Source organism: Neodiprion lecontei, chromosome 2 (assembly GCF_021901455.1).
Source record: "Neodiprion lecontei isolate iyNeoLeco1 chromosome 2, iyNeoLeco1.1, whole genome shotgun sequence".
NCBI classification, from domain to species: Eukaryota; Metazoa; Arthropoda; class Insecta; order Hymenoptera; family Diprionidae; genus Neodiprion; species Neodiprion lecontei.
The window spans coordinates 31,044,826-31,071,016 of NC_060261.1; the positions used below are offsets into that span (position 1 = coordinate 31,044,826).

The 26,191-nt window shown below is 37.9% G+C and overlaps 1 protein-coding gene across 1 annotated transcript; it reads right to left on the reverse strand.

The window, feature by feature from the left end:
• LOC107218309 (LIM and SH3 domain protein Lasp) lies at positions 1-14,793 on the reverse strand. The gene is made up of 6 exons (XM_015656141.2): positions 14,112-14,793; positions 11,600-11,694; positions 5,051-5,322; positions 4,118-4,318; positions 3,098-3,240; positions 1-2,754 (listed from the first exon to the last, which is right to left on the reverse strand). The coding sequence occupies exons 1-6, from the start codon at positions 14,178-14,180 to the stop codon at positions 2,575-2,577; spliced, it is 960 nt and encodes a 319-aa protein (XP_015511627.1). The 5' UTR covers positions 14,181-14,793; the 3' UTR covers positions 1-2,574.
• Positions 14,794-26,191: the final 11,398 nt, after the last annotated feature.

Consider the following 26,191-nt stretch of genomic DNA (forward strand, 5'->3'; position numbering starts at 1 on the left):
TAAGGCAAAGATACAATATTATTATTATGTTGTTGTCACTAATCTCACCTTTGAAAATTGGCTATTCAAAATCTGTGCGGTTCCTGACATCTATCGTCTATTATACATACTACAGTATATAATGATTATTAAGATACGCTGACTTACTCATTCAGACCGCTCTGTCAGTTCTATGTATGGTAAAAGTTAGTAACTATTTATTGGCGTGAATTAACTAAACTTAAGGACCTTCTCTTGTGCGATCGTTCACATCGTTGATGTTACATGCATAAGATTATTTCGAGCCCGTTGTATTATTTTCTTCTCCGTTTCATTAAATTTTGTTTTTACATACAATGACATGAAGTCGCTTTAATTGTTTTTACGTTCATATTTTCTCCATCTTGGTCTTCCTTCTTAATTTCGGGCCGTATTTTGGCGATACCTTTACGCGCTTGCTACAATCATAATTAGGGTATTATAAAATTTATCGCGAGACAAGGAATACACAATACAATCTCGCTTAAAACAAATGTACTTTTGGTTCACTTTAAATAATATACAGGGTCTCGGGTCACCCTGTAAAATACTAATTTTTTTTTTCTTTCCATTTCTTTTATCCTAACTACTATTATGTATATAATTATTTTCTTACTTCATCTTGATTGTTCAATCATTTTACGTGTGCAAAGAAAACCCCGATAATTTGGCAAATGGATGGTGTTTAAAATTTCATGTGTTTTTAAACATTTTTTTTCGCAAGTTTTTCATCTTCGTTGTAAAATTTTCTAGCGCAATTTTTTCTACATAACTATTAAAACCCCGATATTTACTCGAGTCTCGACTTCGAGTCTTTCGATCCATTCGTCGGATTTGTTTTCTATCTTCAAATTTTAAACAAGCAAGCTTCGTATTGTTATACATTTAACAATCGAGCACAAGGCTAAACGTCTCGTCTTGCAATTTCGTTAGTTTCATAGTAATAATAACTAACAATTAACAATAACGTGCAGTTGAATCTCCGCGATGGACGTATTCACGTGATTTTTCGTGTAAGCGTGTCATTCGGTACCCATTAACACTTCGAATAAATATTCTACAGCTTAGAATGTTCATCAATTCGGTCACCGCAGGTTCCCGAATTCACTTTCTTGCGGTACAATACCGCAAAATTGATGTGAGACAATGTGAGACGAATTAAGTACGGCTTATATAGGCACATTGATGATCGATACTCGTTGCGTACAGTAACAATAGTAATAATAATAATAATAACAACAATAATGATAATAAGATTAATATCAACAAACTTGTTTCAATCGAGGGGAAAAGAAAAGAGATGAAATTTGGATTCAAGTGGTACAATTTGTGGTGACCGTAAATTCATTCGGTGATATCTAAAACGCGATGCTCTTTTCATTATGAAATACACCAGTTTTGGAATGATACCGCAAAACAGTTCAATGGTTTCATATTTTATGTCAATGTTCAGCATACATACACTTGAAAGAAGAAAAATAACACGAAAAAAAACAAAAAAAAAAACCTCAGTTTTGATAAGACGATAACATTATCTATAGGTGTGTAATATGTATAGGTATATACATACATTCATATTTATATATACATATACTATATTGTGTATCTACCTACGGAATGAAATAGACGTTTTAAAGAGCCTGGGAAGGGAGTGGTCCCGGCAAGATACGGAGGTTCTTGTCAAGTGTGTAACTTTCTCGAGTTTGAATATCAGCGGAATGAAAAATTGGTTAAAAATTTCCCTTCACCACTGCCAGTTGCATCATTTTTTTCTATTCGTTGTCTGCATTTACGTATATAGTACCTCTACCTAGTATAGTAATATGTAAATGCATAAGTGTACGTCTTTAGGAATATCGTAGTGTAAAAGCTCGTTTTGGTCCCAAGGTAGGTTTCAGCGAGTTATCACTTGCATCCTTCTTTTACAAGTAATATTAAAAAGAAAAAAGAAAAAAGAAAAAGAAAAAAAGAAGTAATGCAAAGTTGAAGAGAATGCGCAACAACTGGATAATTCTTTTCGTGCAAAAATACTATACAGTCTTCACGATTGTATCCCAAATAACAAAAAATCTAGCGCTCGGATATAGTTGACTTCAATTATTTTCTTTCTTTTTTCTTTCTCGATTCAATTGTACAAAAAGTCACGACAAGCAACGATTAGTTGAGTAGCAACGATTAGTTGAGTAAACGGTTGCGCACGGAATGTAAGGACCGGAAAAGTAATATTCGGCATTTTTTCTTTTTCTTTTTTTTTTTTTTTGCAAAGGAATGAATTAGGAATAATTGGATTAAAGGTAGGCGCGATAATTTTTTAAAAACAATTGAAAGATGATCGTGTGGGGGATATTTTTTCTCACCTCAAGTTTGGAAGGAAATTTATGATTGAATTTCTTATTTCCGTGATTTCTTTTCAAAGATAGTAAATGTGGAAAATAAAAATAAAAAAAAAAAAAAAAAATAAAGGAATTGAAAAACATCAAGACACGATATTGAACCTAGGAGCCGAAGTTTCGTATTTCACAGCATAAAACGAAAGGGAACGTTCACATGTAAAAACTAGATCTGCGCAGGCTCGACGTAGTTCGCCGGAAGCATTCCCTGGCGACCCGTACGCTGTACAAATCCGGTCATCCAACCCTCGTCGATCGCTGTGCAATTTACGATCAGGTCACCGTCCAAGAAACTGACCTCATCTTCGTCTTGCGCCTCGTAGTCGTACATGGCCTTATAGACGCGCTGAAGGATAGCAAATTTTTACATTGTAACGCCGTACAGTTTGTTCTCTAATTCGCTTGTTTCCTGTGTTAGTTTAGCCGAATTGATAACTTGGCACAGCGTGCTTGAAAAATATATCATAAAAAAGTTTTCGGAAAATTAAAAAAAAAACCGTCCTTTCGAACGAAATATTTCTACTAGAAGTTTTCCCGATGAATTTTCACCTGAATTAAATTTTCTATTTCTTCTCGATTGCATTTCTTAGGGATTTTATTTTCAGACGAGGAGCAATCGAGAGTCCCGTGTTGTTGCTTCAGGGTCTTGAACGTTACAAATTGTGATAATGATAAAGTTCGTGACTCACCCCACTATTGGCCGTCGTCGATGGTGGCTGCATTGGTTGTTGTACGTGATTATTGTTCGACCCGGGTGTCAAAGATCCGTAATATTCGTTGACCGGGTCTATATCAGCTACAGATCCGATTTTACGGGTCGGCGGATTCGTCACTGTGAAAACGAAAAATTTACGCATCTCAATAATTACAGGGCGAAAAGTAAGGCGTGTTGTGAATGAACGTCGCGTCGTAGGTACATTTAGGCTTTGCTTTTTCAAATCCCAATCAGATATATTCAAGTCTTACCGCAGAAATATTGCGGTTTTAATCGAAATTCCTGAAACTGTTAATTGTTATGCTTCTCGTATAACATTCGTTTTGAATTGTTGTCGATTGTTCAAATGAATGCGAGATTTTTTTTTGTACTTTGAGATTTCGAAGTGGGGAAAAGATTAATAGAATTATAATATGATAATAAAATTGACATCTCTGTTATAAACGTATCAATGTTAAGTTAATGATATTCTAACACGCGGCAGAGAAGAATGATTCTGTTTTTCATTCACTGAAAGAAAGTAAACGAATTTATAATTGACGTTCAAACATTGCCGAAGTAGAAAAATAATCATTTGGGACAATTCTGTCTTCAGTTATAACGATCTCCAAAAAAAGAATGGCAGTTCGTTGCATGCAATATGTGCCGTGCAAATTTTTCGCTCTTAAAAAAAAAAAAAAAAAAACTCGAGGAATAAAATACCGTTCCTATTATAAAATCGTAAATCTGGTCGTATAAGTGAGTTTTTTTCTTTTGTTTTTTTAATACAAAATTTGTATGCTTTTAAAGTAATCGTTTCATCTGCAGATATTAGAAAAATAATGGAATAATGAAAACTGCGGCCATTAACGTAGAGTAAGCAATTTTAAATTTGATAATTGCATATGAAAATATGAAAACATCAATTTCCAACGTCCTCGGAGATTCGACGTTAAGATACGGAATATATCTCATCTACGTATCAAAGTTTGATGTAATAAAAATGTCGAGTTACCCGCGCCTTTGTCACTCGTGTAAATGACCGTCGTCGCTGCTTGTCGAGCCGAATAGGGACTCGGGGTTGCCTCGTTGAGCGGATCGTAGTCGGCGATCCTTCCCGGGGCTCGCTGGACCGGAGAGATTGCGGATGGCGGAGGTACGGTGTTCGAGTTCAGCGCTGCGGGTGGCGGCATCTCTTCGTATTCGACGACGTACTCTGGAGATGAAAAAAGGGTCAGGGTCGCAGTCGTCGCCTGCCTTATTTACTCGCGCCTTTCGGTACACGGGGTGGCCGTGAGAAATTAGATCAGACATTCCGTCACCTGGTCTCGCAGGCTAATAAGCAGCTCCAATTTTACAGTCATTTTGAAATATTGTAAAGGTTTCGATGCTTCGATGTGCGGATTTATTCTAATATTTTTCATGCTAAATTCGCATTTATTGCAGAATACGGGGACTAAGAACGTATAGAGATGAAAAAGTAAAAGGGTCACGAATGTGTCGATCGTTCAAAGATGCGAAAATTCATTTTATGCCAATCTTTCTCATTCATCGTGATAATTCGATTACATTATAACTTTCGATATCGTACTTCAGTTTTCATTTTTCCTACATTTCATCTTTCTGCTTTTTAAAATTTTATAGAATATTTTTTTTCATCTTTAAAAAATTATCTAATACGATGTCACCCTCATCCCATCTCGTTCATTTACATCTCTTGTACAAAGATTACAAACCGTAAGCGCGTTGATAGATGAAATCGGACACATGATTATACGAGCGTTATGTTTCTAGAGAAAAAAAAGAGGCATATATTTTGGAACCAAGAAAAACCCCTGCAATTATTTTATTTTTAATCTGGTTTTCCATCGCTTTCTCCGCAAAATCGTGTTTTTTCTTTTCATTTATTTATTTTTTTTAAATCATTTCTCGAAAGTGAAAAACTTACCAATTTGTTCACCGTTTTCCCCGGTCGTCGTTCTCTTCTGTTCCATTATCGCCTTCTTCTGAAGTTCTCCGTGATAGGCAACGTTCGAAATGATTTTACTGTTCTGTTTAATTCTCAGTGTCTCCGGATCGTCGGCAACCTGGGTGAATTTTCCCTTAGCCTTTTCAAATTCGGCGTGATACTTCACGTTGCTCTGGATCTTCGTGTTTTCAGCTATGCGTTTCAGCTCCGGCGTCTCAGCCATTGTCGTTGCCTTTGCTTTTGGTATGTGGCTGCAGAGCAAAAGGCGAAGAAAAAAAAAGTAAGAAAATAATAGAATATTTTATAGTCGAATCATTCGCTTCCTCAATCGCTGTAGAAAGTAAGACAAATTTTCACGGGTTATTTCAATTATCTTCACCACTTTTCTTTTCCACCATGTCTTAACGGTGCCTACACAACTTTCTTTTTCAAGTCTCTATCCTCGAGATCGGATACAATCGGACACCCCGTATATAGTTACGCGACACGTCGGTTCGAGTGTTCGTATTCGTATAATTCACTTTCGTTTGTTCACGGGCAATGATCGTTCTCCACCGATCTCTGCACGGCAATTGTCCCTCGTGGGAAATTATTTTCAACAATGTCTGCTCGATCCACCGTAACCATGAAATTCCATGACAATTCTAATGCAAATTGGCAGGTTGTTCGCCGTAATTTCTCTATGCACGATTATTCCGTGACCCAAAGAAGGGGGAAAACGAGAGGCGATATAAAGAATTTCACGAATAGAATACAGAGCATTTATGTATTATACATGACATTAGCCAATTTTGGTAAACGTCAGAAAAGGTACGTCATTTATTTCTGAAATAAAAAACTTTAGAAAATTTTTATGTACTTGTAACTTGTATCAAAATGATCGCCGATTTTCGTATTATATCTGTAACTTCCAGCTTTAGAATTTGCCTCGAATTCAACTTTTTAAAAAAGAAGCGTGATCTGTGGCTAAGCAAATGGATCAAACTCTCGGGAAAATATTTTAATATTAGTTGAAGAAGTGAAAATTATAAGGTTTATTTTCATAGATAACAGTAATCAGAGAAGTAGGAGGTGCCTTGGCAGTTGAAATTGAACCAACCTTCCGATAAATTAACTTGAAATATTTCTGTACAAAGAATGACAATTCGATTACCATCATCATAATTTTTGTAGAATTGCATCGCGTAAAAATCATTTCTTGGTTTCTGGTCTGCGTAAAATATTGTATTATTATGTATATCAATTTATAGTTCCACTGAGTACCTCTACTAATTTTGAGATATCTTGAAAGATTGATGTCGTAGGAAAAACTGTTTTCTATTTTTTATTTTTGCGTCGAATCCAAATCTTAAAAAATAAAACCATGGAACTTTTGTTTCAAACATTTTTCTCTCAAATGCGTTGCTTACAAGATATTCTGTTGTGTCAATTTAAACGGGACACCCTGTATAAATCATTTACGTTGAATTTTGTTCAAGTGATTATTTTCTGCGCTCAAAAAAGTCGGCACGTATATCAAATTGTGGACAGTCAATTTCTACGGGGTTTAATTAAATATAAATTTAAGTATGATTTTAATGACGTATAACGCAGTATTACGAGCGTCATTCGTTACGTCACGAGACGTTTTATTGTTTCGCTGCTTCCTTATCGGGAGCAGGTTGAGGTGGTAGATTGAATGTTGAACGAGACATAAATACCTTGCGCATTTACGTCACGTACCTATCCGTATTAGTACTTTAAATGATATTGAATATTATTATATATTTGGGCAGAAGTTTTATTTCTACCTTACATGCCACTTTCTCGACGCCGTAAGAACTATATCGTCGTAATCATCTTGCGGGTATGTCTTATACTACCCACATAAGTATAAATTCAACCTAACTTACGATTAGGTATACTTTTATAAATCGCGTGGCAAACCGCGGTCGTATCGCGGCTTATGACTTTGTATACCCTGTAAAAATTGACTAGCTTAAACACCTGCTGTTTATTCTTTTATCGAACAATCAAGTTTCCTTTACAACGCACGTTATTCGATATCATACAATTTTGCTGCATGATTGCACAAACTCATCATCGATAGGTGCGATATTTTTTTGACGAACAAAGTCGCAATGTGTCACATTACTGCATGTAAGCTTTACCTTCTTTCTTGAATGTGAATTTATTTTTACTTTTCCTATGCGATCAACGGAACATTTTTCTTAAACTGAAACAAAATTTTTTGCGGGATAAAAATGTTACAAACCCAATTTCACGGTATGAGAATGTAACATCATGAAAGTCAGTCACTTTTCATCGTACATATGATCACTTCGTTTCGAACGCAACTGTACGGATTTGCATTTGTAAAATAAAGCGATACGCAAGCTCTTTAAGTAGAGAAATATTTATAAATCGTAATTGAAATATTGATATGGGTAAAATGATAATTAAAGAGCACTTATTACGTGTTATTTTGACTATAAATTAATAATAATTATTAAATTGGTGTATACTCTATACATGGAACGGCATATCTACAAATACAAGAGTGACTAATTCAAGCCGTTAAAATCTAAAATAAAAACTATCGATAGTTTCGCTTGCGAAAAGAAACAGGGGATGCAATAATGGCACAAATTTTGAATCAACGAACTGTAATCACGGTAAATTCAATTGTTTTTCTATGCAGACCTGCGATTCGACTGGATCCATTTCCACGCAAAAAATGTTAAAATACGTCGTACAGCTTACAATAAAATCTTAGCTTTATACATACATGTATCTCTTTTATTTATACATATTTTATTTTTTCATCAAAAATTGGAGAACTTTCACTTTCAATCGGCACGACGAAGAGTAGTGGGTGTGTTCTGGGAATCCTCGTCATTCATCACGACAATTGATGAATCATCGTAACTCCGCGGTATGACGTCACCCCGCGACTTTTGATACGTATATGCACATATTTGTATACTCAACTTGAAGCTAATCATTTTTTATGCATACAAATGCGGTATGTCGGATATTTTCTCCGCATCGGCATGCTATTATAAGCTTCGGATGTGATACAAGCTCGCATTTAATAAATGACTAGAACTGGAACTTATTCGTAATAACACAGGGGGCAGGGAAGTGTTTCGCTTACGCCGGTATGAAAATCCGGTTACGTACTAGTTTCTGTACATGGGTCAACGTAATCGAGAGACGAGAAGAATTTTCGTACGTATTATACGCTACGTCATCATCTGAAGTACACTCGTGTGTATATACCGGAACATAAGCCGGAAGTTAACACTTTAAGTAAAGACTTCCCATGACGCTGTTAGAACTATATATATATATATATATATATATATATACTCGTATATATATACACACACACACATATATTCCATTGGAATTCCATGTCAACTCGACCAATGATTTTTCCTCACCATTTTCGATTCGCTTCACGATTCTTCATACGATTCTACAGTCTCAAGAAAGCACTCCTGAATTTCTTCAGATTTTTTCCTTCGACCGTTAATTTTCCTTGATTGTCCAAACACATCTGAAAATTGGCATTTTTATAAAGATCTCAAAAATGTTAAAAATGCTAAGAGAGAAAAAAAAAAAAAGAAGTAAAAGCGTCCCCACACGGGACGGATGCTGGAATGATCGGGATGAAAAATAAGATTTTTGAGATCTTTAAGAAATACCAATTTTCCGACGTGTTTGGACAATCATAGAAAGTTAACGGTTCAAGGGAAAAATCTGCACAAATTCAGGAGTGCTTTCTTGAGACCGTAGAATCGTATGAAAAATCGTGAAGCGAATCGAAAATGGTGAGAGAAAATCATCGGTCGAGTTGACATGGAAAACCCCATATACGTCACATGTATATTATACGCAATTGGGAACGAAACGGAGTAGAAGAGAGAAGCTAAGGAGAAGCAGTTATATAGAGCAATGTGTATGTTTACCCTTTAAAAATGTAACAGATGCTGCGAGCATTAATAATATCCTCTCCACAAATCATTACGACGATATTATATAGCTCGTTAATATTCTACAGTATTTAAATTTCATTGGCAATATGTATATTACCGTAGCAACATTTTTTTTTTATTGTATCATAGATACATCTATTACTGTATGACTGGATTCATCTGTCGCTCTCTTAATATTCATCATTTTCATACGTTTTTCGGCCATTCAGTGTTATTGAAATTATCGACTTTTTTTTGCAAGTAGTAATTTTATCGCACAATTAGCGAAAATTTTTCACATTGATTTTCCTTTCAACCGTTATTCAACGAAGTTTTCAATTCTCGATGTGTACAACTTTAGGTGGAATATTATGTAACAGTTAGCCTGCAATAAATTTGCAAGTATAACCGTTGTTCAATGTATACTGCATTACTGGTCTACACGATCTATGTATTTCAATCTATACAGAAGTCACTTTCTCCTATAGTCTTACGACGCACGGTTACATTTCCTTTCTTTCGAATAGTTCTTTTCGGTTGAACACCATCGCGGATATTTCGACGCAGTAATTCGGTGTTTTATTATAAATTGTCGATGAACGAACGATTGAATTACGATGGCGATTGCAGAGAAATTGAGCAGATTTCGTTTTGTTAAAACGTACAATGCGATGGCCAAAAAAGGTATGCAGAAATAATGTTCGAAAATTCGATGTCCGATCAAAAAGATATTCCGATAATGAATCAGTCTCAGCGAATTTTGCTCTTCCTCGCAGTCATTATCATAAATATTGCTATAAGCAGGTATTGTTTGTTTCAAATACTGCGCAAACAACATTCCTCGTAAACAATTAATCGTCACAAATCTGATCAACTTATTGTGTGATAGGTATAATGTTATTATGTACACATATACGTCAGGATACAAACTCTGCATGATTCATCGAAGTGTACTTGAGGAAAATTTTTCTTTGCCATCCCTCTTTCGAAAGATCGTGACGTAATTATATCGATTGTGCTTCGACTTTTGATTTGTAAAACTGATTATAAAATAGGTATATTTTATATGTTGTATCATATATATATATATATATATATATATATATATCATACATATTATAAAGCAGGCGAGGAGTGTTATAAGGTCAAATGTGAATCGTACAGATAGGCATTGTAATAATACACAGTATAGGTACTTGTAAGTTTATCGTCGCGTTTATAAGCCCACGGTGTGCGAATAAATTATTATTATTATTATTATATTATAAATTATATATATATATTACAAATAGCAAATTTAAACGAGTAGGCGAACTATAACGGGGCCTAGTTTTGCTGCACGACTGTGTATGTAAATGTATATAAATAATGTACATACAATGCATTGCGCGAGCCTCTCGCCGTGACCTAGTCTCTCTTGTATGGCAAGAGCTCGAAAGGTATTACACGTATAAAATGCGCGTGTGTGTGTGCGTGATCATTAGCCATCAAAACTGTTGAACATAAGAACCAGATTTGCACCTATACTCGAATCTTGGTGTATTCTTTCGATTTTCAAGTTTCATAGATCGCAATTTAACGTTATTTGAATATTCGAATTGTCTACGGTTAAAAGGGTTAAAATAAATTGCGAGAAACCGAGAAGAAATGATCGTAATTCGATGAGTTCATGTATCAGACTTGCTGATTAGCATATATCAAAGTTTTGATTTTGTTATACTCTGAAACATTTTCATTTCATTAATTTTTCAGCTGAATATAAATGCGTGTGAATTAAATATTGAATATAGGGGAAAATTCTTGAATCGGCAAATGGTATTATCACAGCGTGATAAATGCGGTATATTCATGTGTCATTTTTTACATAAAAAATAATATAAAATAAAATTACTCTGGCGCTCGGAGATAGCAGAAGCAATTTGTGCAGAGAATACATTGGCATTGACCATAATCTCTATTGTAATGGCGATAAGGATGCGTGCGAGTGTCGGGAGTTTTTCACAGAGAAGCGTCAAACCTCTGTCACGCTCCCCCCTCGGCACTCCCCGTTGAAACAACTTGACTGCTGTGTTTTTCTTTTCACAGTAATCAATATCATTTCGCATTAATGTTCGTCCGTGTAACGCAAAATTAACATACACGTGCAGTTAATTTTACCATGATACAGGACAACGCCTTGTTAATTATTATACCGCAGGCGTAAAGATTTAATGATGAAAAACAAGAAACTATTATTACGGTCGTTTGTAGATTTTTTTTTCTCCTTTTAGACCTGCTTCGTTTGAAACACGAGTGATGTTAGTTTTAGAGAATGTGGATAAAGAATTTGTAGAAAATTCAATGCATACGTAATTATATACGAATGAAAGTATAAAATGTGAAATTAAGTTGCAAGAATAAATAATTAATGATTCTGTGCAGGGTGATTTTTGACTGTTAATGGTTGCAGCGTAAAATACATATTAGGGTTTCAGTTACTTTTTTTTTGTACTGAGAGCCGTTTGCTATACGTAATTATTTATGTTATTTCGTTATTTTTTTTTTTTTTTTGTAATTATTAAGAACTTACGCCTCGCAATATGGCTGCTTGTTGAAGCCCTTGTATGTTCGCATGTTCAGGGTCATACCGCAACCCTGACATTTAAAACACTGTTTGTGCCATGTCTGAAAAGAAAAAACAAAAGAAAATACGTAAATAAGGGAAAATAAAAAGGGTTAATCAAGTTAAATTAAATATATAAAATAAAATAAAGCTAATATATTACACTAACATGAGTAGGGTCTCACAATAACAAAACAAGATGACAAAAATATTTTGTGCACAATACTCGAGAAAAATCTACAACAATTTGCGAATTTAAGTCAACCATGAAATTTCAAAGTATTTTTTACTATAAGTTCGATTCATCGTGTTCATGGATACATGCGACCTAGGAGAATAGGTAAATTATGAATAAGCAAATTTTGTCTGTGATTAAGCGTTGAGCATAGTTAATACAAAAAAAAAAAAAAAAACAGAGAAACAGTATGAGAATTAGGAAGAAATGAGAGAGAATAATCGTATCAGGTTTAAAATGATTAAATGTGAGATAATAATTTGCTATGATTCTTTTGAATAAATGTTATATTTTCTATTCTCCGAGCGCTGACTTCGATTGGACTAAAAAATTACACATAGGATTACGCATTTTATTCTTGGATTTTCCTCAACTTCCGTCAAGATTGTGTCACATTTCTTTTTATCGTATGTCTGTTAGACTGAACAACGCATTGGTGCCAGCAGGATTTCCTCGATGTTTCGTATAGCTTGTCGAAGTGGGAAAGGAGAAGGTTTTTCTGGGTGATCGAGGAAACATTACGAAAGAAAAGAATCGACATTAATTATGCGAGTACAGGATGTTGGTTCCGCGGGAAGAGAGAGAGAGAGAGAAAAAACGGTGACTGCTGGCGATAAAGCAAACGGTTCACAAACAGATTCGCTTATCGTATCTCGAATAATAACAAGGCCAGTGCCAAGTGTAGATTTCTGATTTTCCATTTCCCATTTGGTTTATTCTTATTGATAGCGAATAACGTAGTTGCTGGGCATAATGATCGAGGAATACACGCGACGATTTACATTATCATCACGTTATGATCTACGTTATCATCAAGCTGTTGATGATTGTAAATCTTAGTTGTATGTTGTATGTATGTACGTGTTTCTCAGAATGCGCACAAAGCGCCGCTCCTCGTTGAAATGATAAAGTTTTATAAATAGGATCCGCTTCTTTGAATGTTACTTATCTCCCAGAATTCTGATTTAAAAAATACAATGTTATCCTCTTGAATTATTTCGCGCTTGCTGGCTGGCTGTAATAATTACAGCCGGCATTGCGTAACGATTCGAGGATGTGTAAGAAATTATCTCCGACTTGTGAGAACCTGAACAACGCGACACCCAGGTGTTATCACGCCGACATCATGTTGAAGTTAGTAAGGTTATTGCAACGATTCATGCTGAAGAAAAACAGTTATTTCGCGATTTTGCAACTGTTTGAAATTCCACTCGTAGTTCCTTCAAAATAATTGTAAAAATAAGAAAGTAGTGATTTTTTTTCAACGTTTCGTTACGATATCGTTACTAACTTCAACGTGATAAGAAATCGTGATTGTACAATCTTAGAACGATTTTCACGGAGCTGGCTTTTTCACAATTAATGCTTGGAAGCTTTTACATCCAACTTCTTTGTTTTTTCCGGCAAATGAATGTACCGTACTGTGTTGCGAAATCGGATTAAATCGTCCGTCAAACGAAAGTTCAGAATCTGGAAATTACCTCAGCTACCGAGTATGAGAGTTTTGAAATTGAAATTTCGAAAAAATGCTGCGACTTCGCGCGTGCCGGTAAACGAACCGCGGGATATATTTCATCGTCGGTTGTTCCTGACTCTGTATCGTATCGAATTACGCGATCCTATCCGTAGTCAGCGCAGCATACCCAGTTGTGCAACAAACAACCCGCCTATGATCCATACGTTAGTTGGTTCGGATTTCGTGTCCCGTTTGAGAATGAAAAAACGAGGGATAAAAAGACCCGGTGCTGGTGAAAAGAAGACAATATGAGAAAGAGAGAAAGAGACAAAGAGTCGAGCGGGACAGAGAGATGAAGAAAAGGCGACACAGTCGAAGAAGTGCACACAGGGTATGTAACCTAGATGAAGTAAACGTCGAGAGATATTCATTCGCCGTCTTCTCTCAAGTCTTTTCATCCTCGTAATATCCTCAAGTGTCAAGTTTCAATTAAAGCATCAAAGAGACTGCAGCGGCTGCCTGCTGCAGGGAAGCCAACGTTAGAAAAGCAAATGCAATCAACGAACGCGATTACGAATTATCGTGCCTATGAATGAAGATTGTACATAAACGGGCCGCGTTGTCCGGAGAACGAGAGGTTCAATTTCAATATTCCTCTTTACCCAGATTACGGAGATAAATAGGAAACGAACGTAGAAAAAAAACAATATACCGTCGACACACGAATCTCAATCTCCACGTTCACATCGTGTATACGCATTTGTAATCATTTGACGAAAGAAACGCACCTTGTCGAGGCATTTGAGCTCCTCGATAGGATAGACAGTTTTCTCACACCGAGCGCAAGTCTTGCTCATCTTTATAGTCTATCTTCGGTATCGTCGAGTATTCGGTTGCAGCAGCAGAAGCAGCAGCAGCAGCACGGGAGGCAGTCACAAACACAAACTCCAACACATTTAATAACTGTAAAACACAATGGGAATGCCGTCGACGGTCAGCAGGGTGTGTACTCGGTGGTCGAAGCGCGCGTCAATTTTTCACCGACGATATTTCTCCTCGGCGATATATCACTCTCTGTTAATTAATATCGTGTCTCGTCTCGTCTACTCTTCTCTCGTCTCTGTCAGATCGGATGGGAAAAACCACGGGAGCGCCACCCTGCAGCGCACTTTTGCAATCCGAAATGACAAAAACTCAGTCCCTGGTTGGCTATTACACTCTGACAGAAATGGACGACGACTGCGCGGCAGTCGTTCGATGAGATTTGACACTTTCCCGACTCTGATCGACCGATTATCCGCCTAGTTAATGCCTGGATTCTATTTCACTTCTCGCAAATATCTATGCGTGGTTTATTCACTTCTCGATCGGACGCTTTACCGCTACTTTGGATTAAAAATACACAACCCCTTGTCTTACGGTTCGGCTCGAGAAACGAGAAACTCGTGGGAACTCGTATAAACTACTGCCATCGACTTACCGCATTCGTAGATCGCGCACACAGTGTTTTGTCAGCGAAAATCCTGCCGGTGGCGCTGTCACTGGCGAAATCCGGTACTAGGATTCCTATCAATTTACCGACCGGCTCACGGCCGTGTAGTTTGCTAGACGCTTTGCAGTCGACAAGGTAACGTCACGGTACATATAATTTCTATCTTCTTGTGGATAAGGGATTCTTCAATCCGAACAATCGGTTATACAAAACGCCTTATCGTGGCGCGAGTTTCTTATCGCTCGATGGCGTAGTTGACAATTATTTTGTGATGTGACGCTACCATGCGGTTTGACGGGTCGCGGTACGAGTGAATGGTTTATAAATCTATTTACGTCCCAAATGTGCAAGCGGGAGTTGGTTTGAATCCATATAGATGAATTTGTGGATAGCATGATTCTTTTTTTTCTCATGAATAAGATTGTAGGTGTTCTAAAAACAATTTTCACAGCGGTATTAAATTTCAATGTTAGTGCTAGTTATCACACGGCTTAGTCGTCACAAGATTCATATTTCTGCCGGTAGATGTCAGCTCGAACGGCGCTATAAATTGAAGTTGCAGTTCAATGCTTGAAACAAATGAATGTTGTTGATTCGAATATCGCATCATATGCGGTCTGGAGGGCAATAATTGAAAAACTGAAATTGGACCTGGTAATTATTCTCCATTTTCTGACTATGTTTTTTCTCATATTCTTGCCTGCATTGGGATATTTCGCAATAAGATGATCGGAACGGTGATCCTTGTCGCTTTGTCGTCACATTTCGACTTTTCCATGATTTTCTGTGTCCGGGTCTAGTTTTCCGAAATTTCGCAATCTGAGTCGAATTTTTCATGGTTTTCGGGGATTTCGGAGTCTAGGTCGACAGTTTCGTGGTTTCCAGCAAAAAAAAACAATGAACAAAAGAATGATTGCTTAAAAATACACAATAAAAAACCCGAGTTTCTTGCATCAAAACAAAAATGAGTAAACAAAGGTGCAAGAAAATATCATTCATCATTTTTAATTCGCTTTTGTCATTTAAAATACTTGGGACAACTTAGCTCGCTTCATTGTCAGGGTAAATTGTCAGATTCCTCAATTTTTTTTTTTGAAAACACGAAAAATTCTATTCAGAGTTGTTTTGAAATAACCACGAATATTCTCTATGTGCGTAAAATATGCAGCTACAATGCCCCGTTTCTAAGTTTTTAACATTTTCATTCAAAAGAATGTTAAAAATCAGAGAAAAAAGTATGACAACTAGCTTTGGTCTCCTCTACTTGTGCCTGCGAGTATTAAAAGAAAATTATGTCTGCTTGATTTCATTTTGTACAATAAGCCCGCTTTCTGGCTCTTTTGACACTCTATTAAATATAATTTTCGATACTTTGTCAGTAATGTGTCTGGCTATGTATATGTCATCCCTCAATGATGCAATCACATAGTTTATTATTGAAAAATATGGTCAAATAAAGCGACTGAAACTATTTGTAAAAATGAATAAATGCAGGCACACAATTATTTCCTGCAGAAGAATCAGTTTGCGGAAAACAATTTCATTTTGAGATATAAAAAGCTTCTATGAATTACAGGTTACGGAAAATGTTTACAAAGCATGAAAAAAGGAGGGAAACGGATTTACTTCACACCCCAGTGGAAGCCATAATGTCCCGAATACGTTTCAAAGAAAATCAATCAGCGTGTAAGTATGCTTTTTCTCCCCTTTTCCTACTCTAGCGTTACGTGATTTCGACGTATTTTACTTACATAAAATTTACCGTGTCGTTACATAATATTTGTACACCCATCCGCGTGTGCATATCATTATACAGTCATGTGTCGACGTGGCAATACGGGGTTTGTTACGAACCTGGAAATCCGGAAAAATCGTGACGATTTAGCGATTCCGACCGCAAGAGAAGCAACGTGAAAGGAAAGTTAGGGGAATCGACAAGAAAATTTGAAATTTGAAGCACAGGTATTTCAACGATTAATTCTAACGTACCTTAGATCATTAGTCTGCAAAATTTTAACATTTCGGAAAAGTTAGGAATGAAGGTTTGTGGCTACCCTAATTAGTACAGTCTTCGATTCGCGTCGTCATCGCTAATCTGTCGTGTATTTGCTAAATTAAATACCCGGGGTAGTTTTTTCCCGCGTTGTCAAAGTGGGTGCATGAGTTTCAAGCTGCTGTACTCAACCCCTCCCCACGCGTAGTTAGTCAAACTTGCTTTCAGGAATTCCCTATCAGGACTTATTGCGGTAATTAGTAAATTTTCCCGTACCTTGGGAAGAGGTATTAATACCTACGGCTATTCGGTAGTCGTGTAATATGTATATCGTTCACTCTAATTCGCGGGTAATTATCGTAATCTACGGTATAACACCAAAGCCGTAGAATCCGAATGCTCGACATGGAGAGAATTGAACAACACGAGACACCAAGAACTGGAAGCCTGCGCTGTCTTACGGTTTACTTTCTCAGTTAGAAATTCGATTAACGCTATCCGGGTACAGAGAAATAGTTTTCTGATTCCGTTTTTGTTTCCACTTTTGCCGGGTCGATTTCGATTCAGAAACGTCGAATCGCTGGAGAGTTGCTCCAGGAATTGTTCGGGTCGTTAATTCTTGAGATTTTCTTTTTTTTCCTCGATAGAAAAACGACCATTCTAAAACCGGCCGCAACCAGAACCGCGCAATTAGCATCGCGTCACAGTCGACCGAACGAAACTCCGGACGTTACATTCTCTTTATTTTTGATTCTGCGCAGTTTTTTTCATCTCAGTCACGTGTGTGTCCCACCCACACAAAGGACGTACTCGACTGGCGAATAAGGGAGGTTATATTGGAACGAAATTTTTTTGCCTCCCCCACGGGAATCGAGTGTATAAATTAAGTTGGAAAGTTCTTCGCGGGTATAAAGTTCACTAGCAGCAGCAGCAGCGCCGGCGTTTCGCTCAGCTTATATTGGAAACAAGAAGCACCGACTATAGCATGCTCAGGTTTTGAATTATAAAACCGCACCTTGCCGCAGCAGAACCACTCGCGGAAATAAATTCCCAAGCCAACTCCCACCTTCCGTTTGCAAAATTTGGCGCGGGCCTTGCGAATTCCCGCGTTATCCCTGGGATTTCTCGATCGGAATCGAGGGTCCTTCATCCTCTCGATTTCCCTTGATGTCGTCGGATGTAAGGAGAGCGTTAAGGCGATCCGGCTGCACGTGTGATCATTAAGCCGTATAAAACACCCCCGTTTACCCCCCAGAGGGGACGCAGGGTCGGGAATTACTCGGCCAAAACGGCTCATCGTAATCCGCGTAAAATGACTTTATGTATCTACCCTGTCAAGCTTTCCCTGATTATATTCTGATGCGATTAACGCCTAGGATTTCGCAATTCTATGCGTGACCTACGCGCGAAACTCGCATTATATGCTCCCCGAGAATTTACACCAGGGTAGGAGCTGTGCCTACCTGTTTATTTTATTCACGTACCATCCAAGCGACGTGTGCTTACAATCTCTAATAGAAATTACCGCCCAACTTGAGTATCTTGCTGTGAATTTTACGAAAAGGATTACACTTCAGTTTTAATTGCTGATTGAACGATGCTTCCAAAACCGGCATTTTACCCCCTATGAGGGACAGTTTGTCGGACAAATTGATTTCACCGAAATGTTTCTGGAATTTGTCGGGGAATGCTTACTTCTTTCGATTCAGGAATGTTTACCGCTTAAAAAAATATTCAAAGTTTCACCAGGGTGAGAGAATTTTGAGATTCTCGAAAAATCTCGAATTTTCAACTCTTCAGAAACCCCAAACTTTGAGTGTTGACGAGGAAACGAGAATCGAAAATCTGCGAAAGTCGAAGTTTAATGAATCGCGTTATATGGCAAATCTGTGAGACTTTCGATCGGCAAAAATTTCCCGTACAAAGTATCGAGTGTCTATTTGCAAATGAGAATAAATCAACTACCAGGCACTTGACGACTCGTGCGGAGCTTGCAAGCACCTGTTTGAGATTTCTTAGGCAGTAAGGAAGCTGGTGAAACATTTTTTTTTTTCCACATTCCTTTTATATCCACCCCGTAGTGCCGGTGTAGGGTTGCGGTTTTATGCCGAAAACATTATCAACCCTCAGACAAATTTGATCACACATCGAAGCTCCGCAACCTCGGCTATAAAACCGTGGCCCCTTAATAAAAGTTTCAGGCATGATCCAAGCCACATCTATATATATATATATAACTATCCTAACCGTTGGGTGTTGTGAAAATAAGGCGTACTGGGGACGCGCTATAAACGCATTTCTCGAGATCTTATTTCCTAGTCTTGTTGCAAATCCCGTTTTTTCCCAAAAAATACCGACGATTTATTTCCATCATGTGCTTTCTTGCCAATGATTAACGGGTAAAACGGGGTAAACAGAACAAACGTGTAGAAGGGTGTTGAAAAAAATGAAAAAAAAAAAAAAATGATGGTAGCCATCGCACCAAAATCTCCGCGTTTGTTTTAAGGATTCTGATAAACAATGAACCCTTAATTTCCGAACGTGAGAAGGAAGAAGCAGCTGCCCGAGGAGTAAAAAGTGGTCTAATTTTTCCCCGACGACAGAGTGCAGGGTGGGCGGGTAGTTGTTCCGTTAACGAGTGACCCAGTTGTGTCAACGGTATTACGTCGCGCGGTCGACTACTTAAAGCGACACGCTGTTCCTTGCTGCTGCGTTTTTGAAACAAAATCGATGCACCTCACTCTGGAATACTGCCAGTAATCTTTATTTTTACTTGGTATACCGATTTTATCAGCTCATTGACAATTGGGATTGGAAGGACAATGCGGCGCCGTAACTGGCTGGTGGCTAACAGCAGCTCGTAGTTTTCAGCGAATTAGGCAACACCGAAGGCATTCAAGTTATTGCGCAAGCTGTCTCAAAGCCGTCATTTTCTGAAGTCAAGTTTGTATAGATTAGAATTTATGACGAAAGGCTTTATGTCCTGGAGATTAGAGATGTCTGGGTTAGAATAAGCATCCTTTCTGCCACCACAATAGCGTCTTTCAAAATTTCAAATCCCCATCCTAATTAGAATTCTGAAAATGGGTGTTTCAGACTAATTTCTGTGTAATTTTGTAATTAGCCCTGAAAATCTCCAATTCTTAGACCTTGCAATTGATTTACTGGTTATCTTGTTTGAGTATAAATTCAGGTTGAAACAAACTGCAGAGGTTGACAGGAATTTTTCTTTTCACAAGTTCTTGGACTTTTTCTGTTGTTTTGAAAAACGTTGCGAATGTTGCTGGAAAATCTGCCAAAATTCTGGCTCTACCATTTCTTGTTGACCAATAATGTTGAGAATTTCAAATTTTTATAATTTCACATAATTTTCAAAAAAAACTATAGAAGATTCGATGAAAGCATGTACATCGTGAAATAGCAGAATCTCATTGTCTGGATGAACAAATATGATCTGATGCTGACCTACGTGAAGTTGGTCCCCCACTTTCGGCAAAGTAATGTTTTGAATATCGTTCACAATTGTTCTAGGTTTGTTCTACATTTTTCCAAAACCATACATGTAAATATTGTGGTGGTGGTGTTAATGGTGTTAATTCAGGCAGCTCATACGATACGATTTGTTTATTTAGTATTCGAAATAATGTTAGGTACAGCAGCCGCGTCCAACGAATTGGATCTGTTTGGTTTCTCCCAAGAGTCCCGGGTTTTCTTTCTTCCTGCTAGTTGTCATTCTTCCCGCTAGGCTTAAACTGGTATACTGTCGTTGAGCCTCAGTACGAATCTAGGGTGTTGACGTGATTTGGCTTATCTCGAGACCGGCCTTCATCTTACATATATTGTTAACTCACAGAATACAATTGAAAAACAGAAATAAGCGTAAACTCTTTTTGGTTGTTTCCGGTTGTTCTAATTGTTCTTAACAATGTTTCGAAACAGTTAAGCCGTAAGTAAGTTCAACAGCAAGGCCACCAATAGGATAAAATCATATTCGACCAGCCCCCGACTTTTTGAAAATCAAACTTTTTTCGGTTGTTTTCGGTTTCGTTTTGGAACATTGTTAAGAACAGCTAGAATAACCCAGTGCAACAAAAAAATTTCGCTTTTCCAAAGAGGGAGGCTTCGTCAGAGAACGTTTTTTTTTTTTCATTTTATCAATTGTATTGTGTGAGTAAACAATAATATTTCTTTGTAAAAACGTAGAGCAACCTAGAATAAATGTAAACAATATTGAAAATGTTAATTTGCCGAAAATTGGAGGCCAATTTCACCCAAGTATAACGCTGTCTGAAATCATGAGACGTTATCGATCTGTTTATCATTCAAGTTAATGAAGAGTAACAATGCTGGGTAGGGTTTGTGAGGTTTGTCGAAACCAAAGGTTACTTTGATCTCGAAGGAAAGCGCCTCTTAATCGCACTTCCGCTAACAAGAAATATGTTGCGCGTGTAACATTGTAAGATACATGTATACGTACCTATCACGCTAACCGGGCACATTTGGAAATGTGATAATTAATGAACTCTCAAGCGTGAGAGAGGAACTGTGTTCGTGTTGTTACGGTAGAAAGGATGCAGCAACCGTATTACGTATTGCGAGGATTCATCTTACGCCAGACTTAGCAGGCGTGCAATTTCCAGGTCCTGTACCAAGTGCGGCGGCTGCCGGCCTTGCTCTGTTCCTCTCTCTCTTTCTCTCTCTCTCCCTCTCTCTCTGCGTCAAGGGAAGAGGCAATGCGCGTGCCATAACTCCTTGAAACTTGACGCCTCGAAAGCGTTAAAACGGTAACAAACAGTTGTAACTTCAGCCTTAAACTTTTAACGTTCGCGAAGCCGGACAATGTCGTTTTGCCCTCCCCTCTTCCCCTCGTTACCCTACAGCTTTTGCCTTACACTCAGAGCCGGCTGGATGACTAGCCGTAGACGAGCCGCCGTGTTAATTTCAGTTTTACAACTTTATATAACACACTCGACGAAGATAATAGAATTTCATTCGTTTAGCTCTCTTAAATAGTGCAAAAGCTCGGGAGAACAAATGGCATAATATTATTATACCAGTGTAGCGTTTCGTTTTAGACGGCGAAAGTGGTGGACGCTAATTTTTGTGTTCGTTTGTTTCTTTGAAAAAGAATTTGTACTCTCGGCGATAAATATTCTCCAGGCGATATCGCCTGATTGGCATACGTACATGGACAGCCATAATTATTCGTCATTTTAACGGATCTAATTTACGCGGACAAATTCCCGGCTTGGATCTTGGTTGCCAAAGCGTTCATTTTACGGTACAATCAAGGCGTTTTATCGCTGCAACCGTCACCGTTGTTGTTGTTGTTGTTGTTGTTGTTGTTGTTGTTATTTACTGCGACAGACGGGGTGCGACCTTCAGCCAACCCTTGAGCGACCCTCTTATTACGCGTTTAACGCCCTGATGGCTGCGGTTCCGAGTGCGCAAACTATGCCGAACTAATCGTTCGCCCGAGTGGTTACTTGGAATTAACTGAACCTTGAATCCCGCCCTTTAGCTCTTGCCCTTCACTCGCGTCCCAGGATCCGTGGGCTCTGATTATTGTTCAGCAGGAAAGTGGTTTCGCGGGATGATCCTCGCAGCGTTCAACTGCAACCCACGTACGGTTATTACGCAGCTGCATCGTTCCTTCTTTCACACGTTTCATTCGCAGACGTATTTTGAAAGTTTCGAGGCGATGAGTAATCGTGAAGAGGTTTCTCGCGGTTTGGAAAAAATTACAGTGTGGATTCGGTATTTTCTTTGTTCCTTCAAACGTCTTGTGGGAAACTGCGAGGGCAGGGGTGAAATTTTTCTATCTACTTGAGTAGCGAATCCTTAAAATAGAATATCCAAGGGTCGGTGCTGTATTTGTTCAATCCTGAATCTATAAACATAATTTAACCGTGATTATGTGTCGTAATCTATCACAGGATCAAGCGTTTGTGCAGCAAGGATTTGCATGTCGGAAAAAAAAAAATTCTAGGGCACGTGAACCCCCTTCAAAAAATGTAAAAACAAAAATACTTTCATTTTCTAAAACTTTTGAAGTATTTGATCATACCCGGAATACTCTATTTTGTCTACAAATCGCTTATAAACTCTCAATTATAAAACTATTAAACAAAACATTTTTTTTTCTTAAATTTTTTTCCGGCAAAATTTTCGGAAAGTTCGTCGTGCCCCACAATCACCTATAACTGATTACTCATGTGGGAAAGTGAAAAAACAATTTATTACGACGGCTCAGGGGTGACTTAAATTCCATATCGATTAAATGCCACATGGAGCATTGGTGAAAGTTATTGAATCGGACGGTGAGCAATGCTTGTCAATTAAAGATGTGAAAATTATGCGACGATATGTGCACAGGCACGTGGATAATAGAATGGCGAAAAGTCCGACTGCCTCATCTTTATGAAGCGTATGAGATTTGCCTCGTACAAAACGAGTCTAACAACGCCAATCTAAAAATGCTGAAGCAATTTTCCTCGGAGAATCTCTCAGGAGGCGGAAAAATTCTCAGAATATTAATAACATCAAGCCGAAGTCAGCGTAATATATATTTTATATACCTTACGTACGTATGTACTTGTATACTTCCTCTTTATAATAATACACCATGCATAAGACAATGTCTTATTAAGACATTGAAGGCATAAAAGCCTCTGGGTGAATGCACAACCTGTAAGTATTACAAATCCCTAGAGTTTGTACTTTTACTTTTTCTGCTTCATTTTAACTTATTGATAATATTGTTGTACTTGTTGTTGTTGTTGTTGTTATTATTATTATTCAGGAGTAATTGAGCAGCTGAATGAAAAAGTAGCGAGATCGATCAACTTATACCAATTCTTTCGGCGATTGGTAGGAAAAAACTCTTATTTCCTGTTGTCTTATGATAAAATATATTGTATACACGAATAATTCACTCAATAAGCGTTACGAGGCTTTTGCAGCGGTCGTGGTGGAGTAGCTAATATTCGAAAAAGGGACGGCATCGATCCGTCTTCAGCAGTATTAAAGCTTCTTTTAAATTAAGATTCGAATTCGCTGTATTGCGAATACAGAACATGGCGGCAGCTTTCTTGCTTGAATATAGGTATATGAAATATGTTTGTCAAAATGGCAAGAAACTGAAAATCTCAGGGTATGAGATACGATCGGATTGAGACTTTCCTTGCTTGTCTTTGTACAATGAAAATGAATCAATTAACAATTGATAAATGAATTTATCTCATGTTGATTTATTCATTGGTATTTTAGAGAAGAGCATATCAGCGAGAAATGGGTATCCTGCGAGATTTGACAGATTTTTAAAACTTGGAAAGCGCTGAATTATCACGGTACGTTCGTTGCGATAATTGAAAGCGATATCGATCGAGTTTCATCCCGTTTTAGGATCCATCCCTTCAATTAGCAGCTGTCCCCCATCGGCGTGGGTCGGAACAAGAGTCTGGAATCACACTGTAAATGCATAATGACAACAACAACAACAACAACAATAATGCCAATTCGCAGGGCAATTCTCGAAGATACTGAGCTGTAGAATTCTCACCGACGCGACAACCATTTGCCCGAAAGTTTACTAATTATAATAATGAGATACGGGGAAATTACCTGGATTCTGCGGTATCGGGTTTTCGACTACTGCACAGGTTTCTTCGATATCGGTTAACAAGCTCTCTAATACCCTTTGAAAGTTACGTAACCTGTTCAATTAACGTACCGCCATCGGTGTAAATACGTATCGATCGTGTACGTTCTTTCCATTCAATTGCGATTCAAACATATCCCGAAGGTACTTTATTCACCCGGATGCAGGTTGATTACAGAAGCGACAGAGACTGAGACAGGAGCATCTAGTATTTCTCGTTTTCTTCTACGATCTGTGTATTCTTGACAAGACTCTTCTTTTATTTGAAATTTAAATTCTCCCAAAACTCACCCCCGTGAATACGATTGTAGAAACGAAGTTTCGAGAATTCGATGTTAAAATTCTTTCCTCTCGTCTCTGATTTGGTATTTTTGTCAACTCGTACGCGTTTCGCCTTCCTTTGAAAGATGTCCTCGCCGAATCAAGGGGCTGCAAAAGCTATCGGATGGCTTGTATACACCGCTAAAGTAGGCGCGGTAAAATTTGGAATCCCTTTTTATTTTCTGAGCAAAAAATTTGAAGGCTCTCGATCGAGACTCCGAAAGTTCGGGTTAACGCTTCGGAAAAAAGTTTCGTGAATCCGCCGGCCTCTGACTCCAAAATCCTCTATCATTATATATATATATATATATATATACTCTCTCGATGAATAATAAATAACGCGGTTGTACTCTGCTGGGAAAAATTATCGGGGATAAAATACGTCGACGGGTGTGGACGTGGAAATATTCCTCCCACCTTCCACCAACTCGAATCGCTCGAGATAACACAATAAACTCCCGAGGCTGCGGGACAGTTTCAGGACACACGTCAATTCCATTTGATCGCCCTGCCCCCCTTCAAAACGTTTCAAAATCCTCTCCACCTGCGCCCCCCTTCTTTCCGAGTATTCTGATTCCACGTCAATCTCATATTTCCTTTCACCCCCTGTCGGTCTGTGATCAAAAGATATACATATATACATGTGTGAACAGTTCAATACTATGTGGCAATCATCATTTGAAAGATCTTGTTTTAAGTGAGCCAGGTTAATAATAATAACAAGAAAAACAACAACAACAGCAACAATAACAGCAATAATAATAATCAGTGCCAACTGGAGGGGATGGATCAGTAACTTTCCCCATGCGGCTACAGCCGACTTGAAATTTTTAAGAAAAACACCCGCATTAGCACGAGGGATGAGAAAACCCGTTAAGGTCAATAATTTTCTGCTTATTATGAAATTGCGCGCATAGAATTTGATAATCGTCGTGAAAAGCGGAGAGACGCTTTTCTGGGAAGAAGAGACTTGGCTTGCTTTAATGTGCATTTTATGCAAATTTATATCTTATAATTTATACCTAACCTAGGGTGAAATAGTATTCCATGGTGAACATGATCCAAATGATGTAGTAATGGATTGAATAGAACTGACGGTATCTGAGACTTGCATTTCTTATAGGTATAGGTATGTACATGTATATTTGCGATTGGTTCAATGAAAAGATATCACGCTCTGACGTATTGACTTACCTATTCGCCTCGTATAAATCAATCGCTGCGTCGCGTTATCTTGGGTTCATCCGTATTTTGCGACGTATAACTCTGGCGGATTTATTTTCGTTCGAAAAATCGGCACAAGCGGAAAGATAGTCGGCTTTTCACGAATAATTAGTAAATGGCCTCTAATGTGGCGAGGAAATTTATACAAAAAAACTCGAAAATGGATTCTGACCTGAAA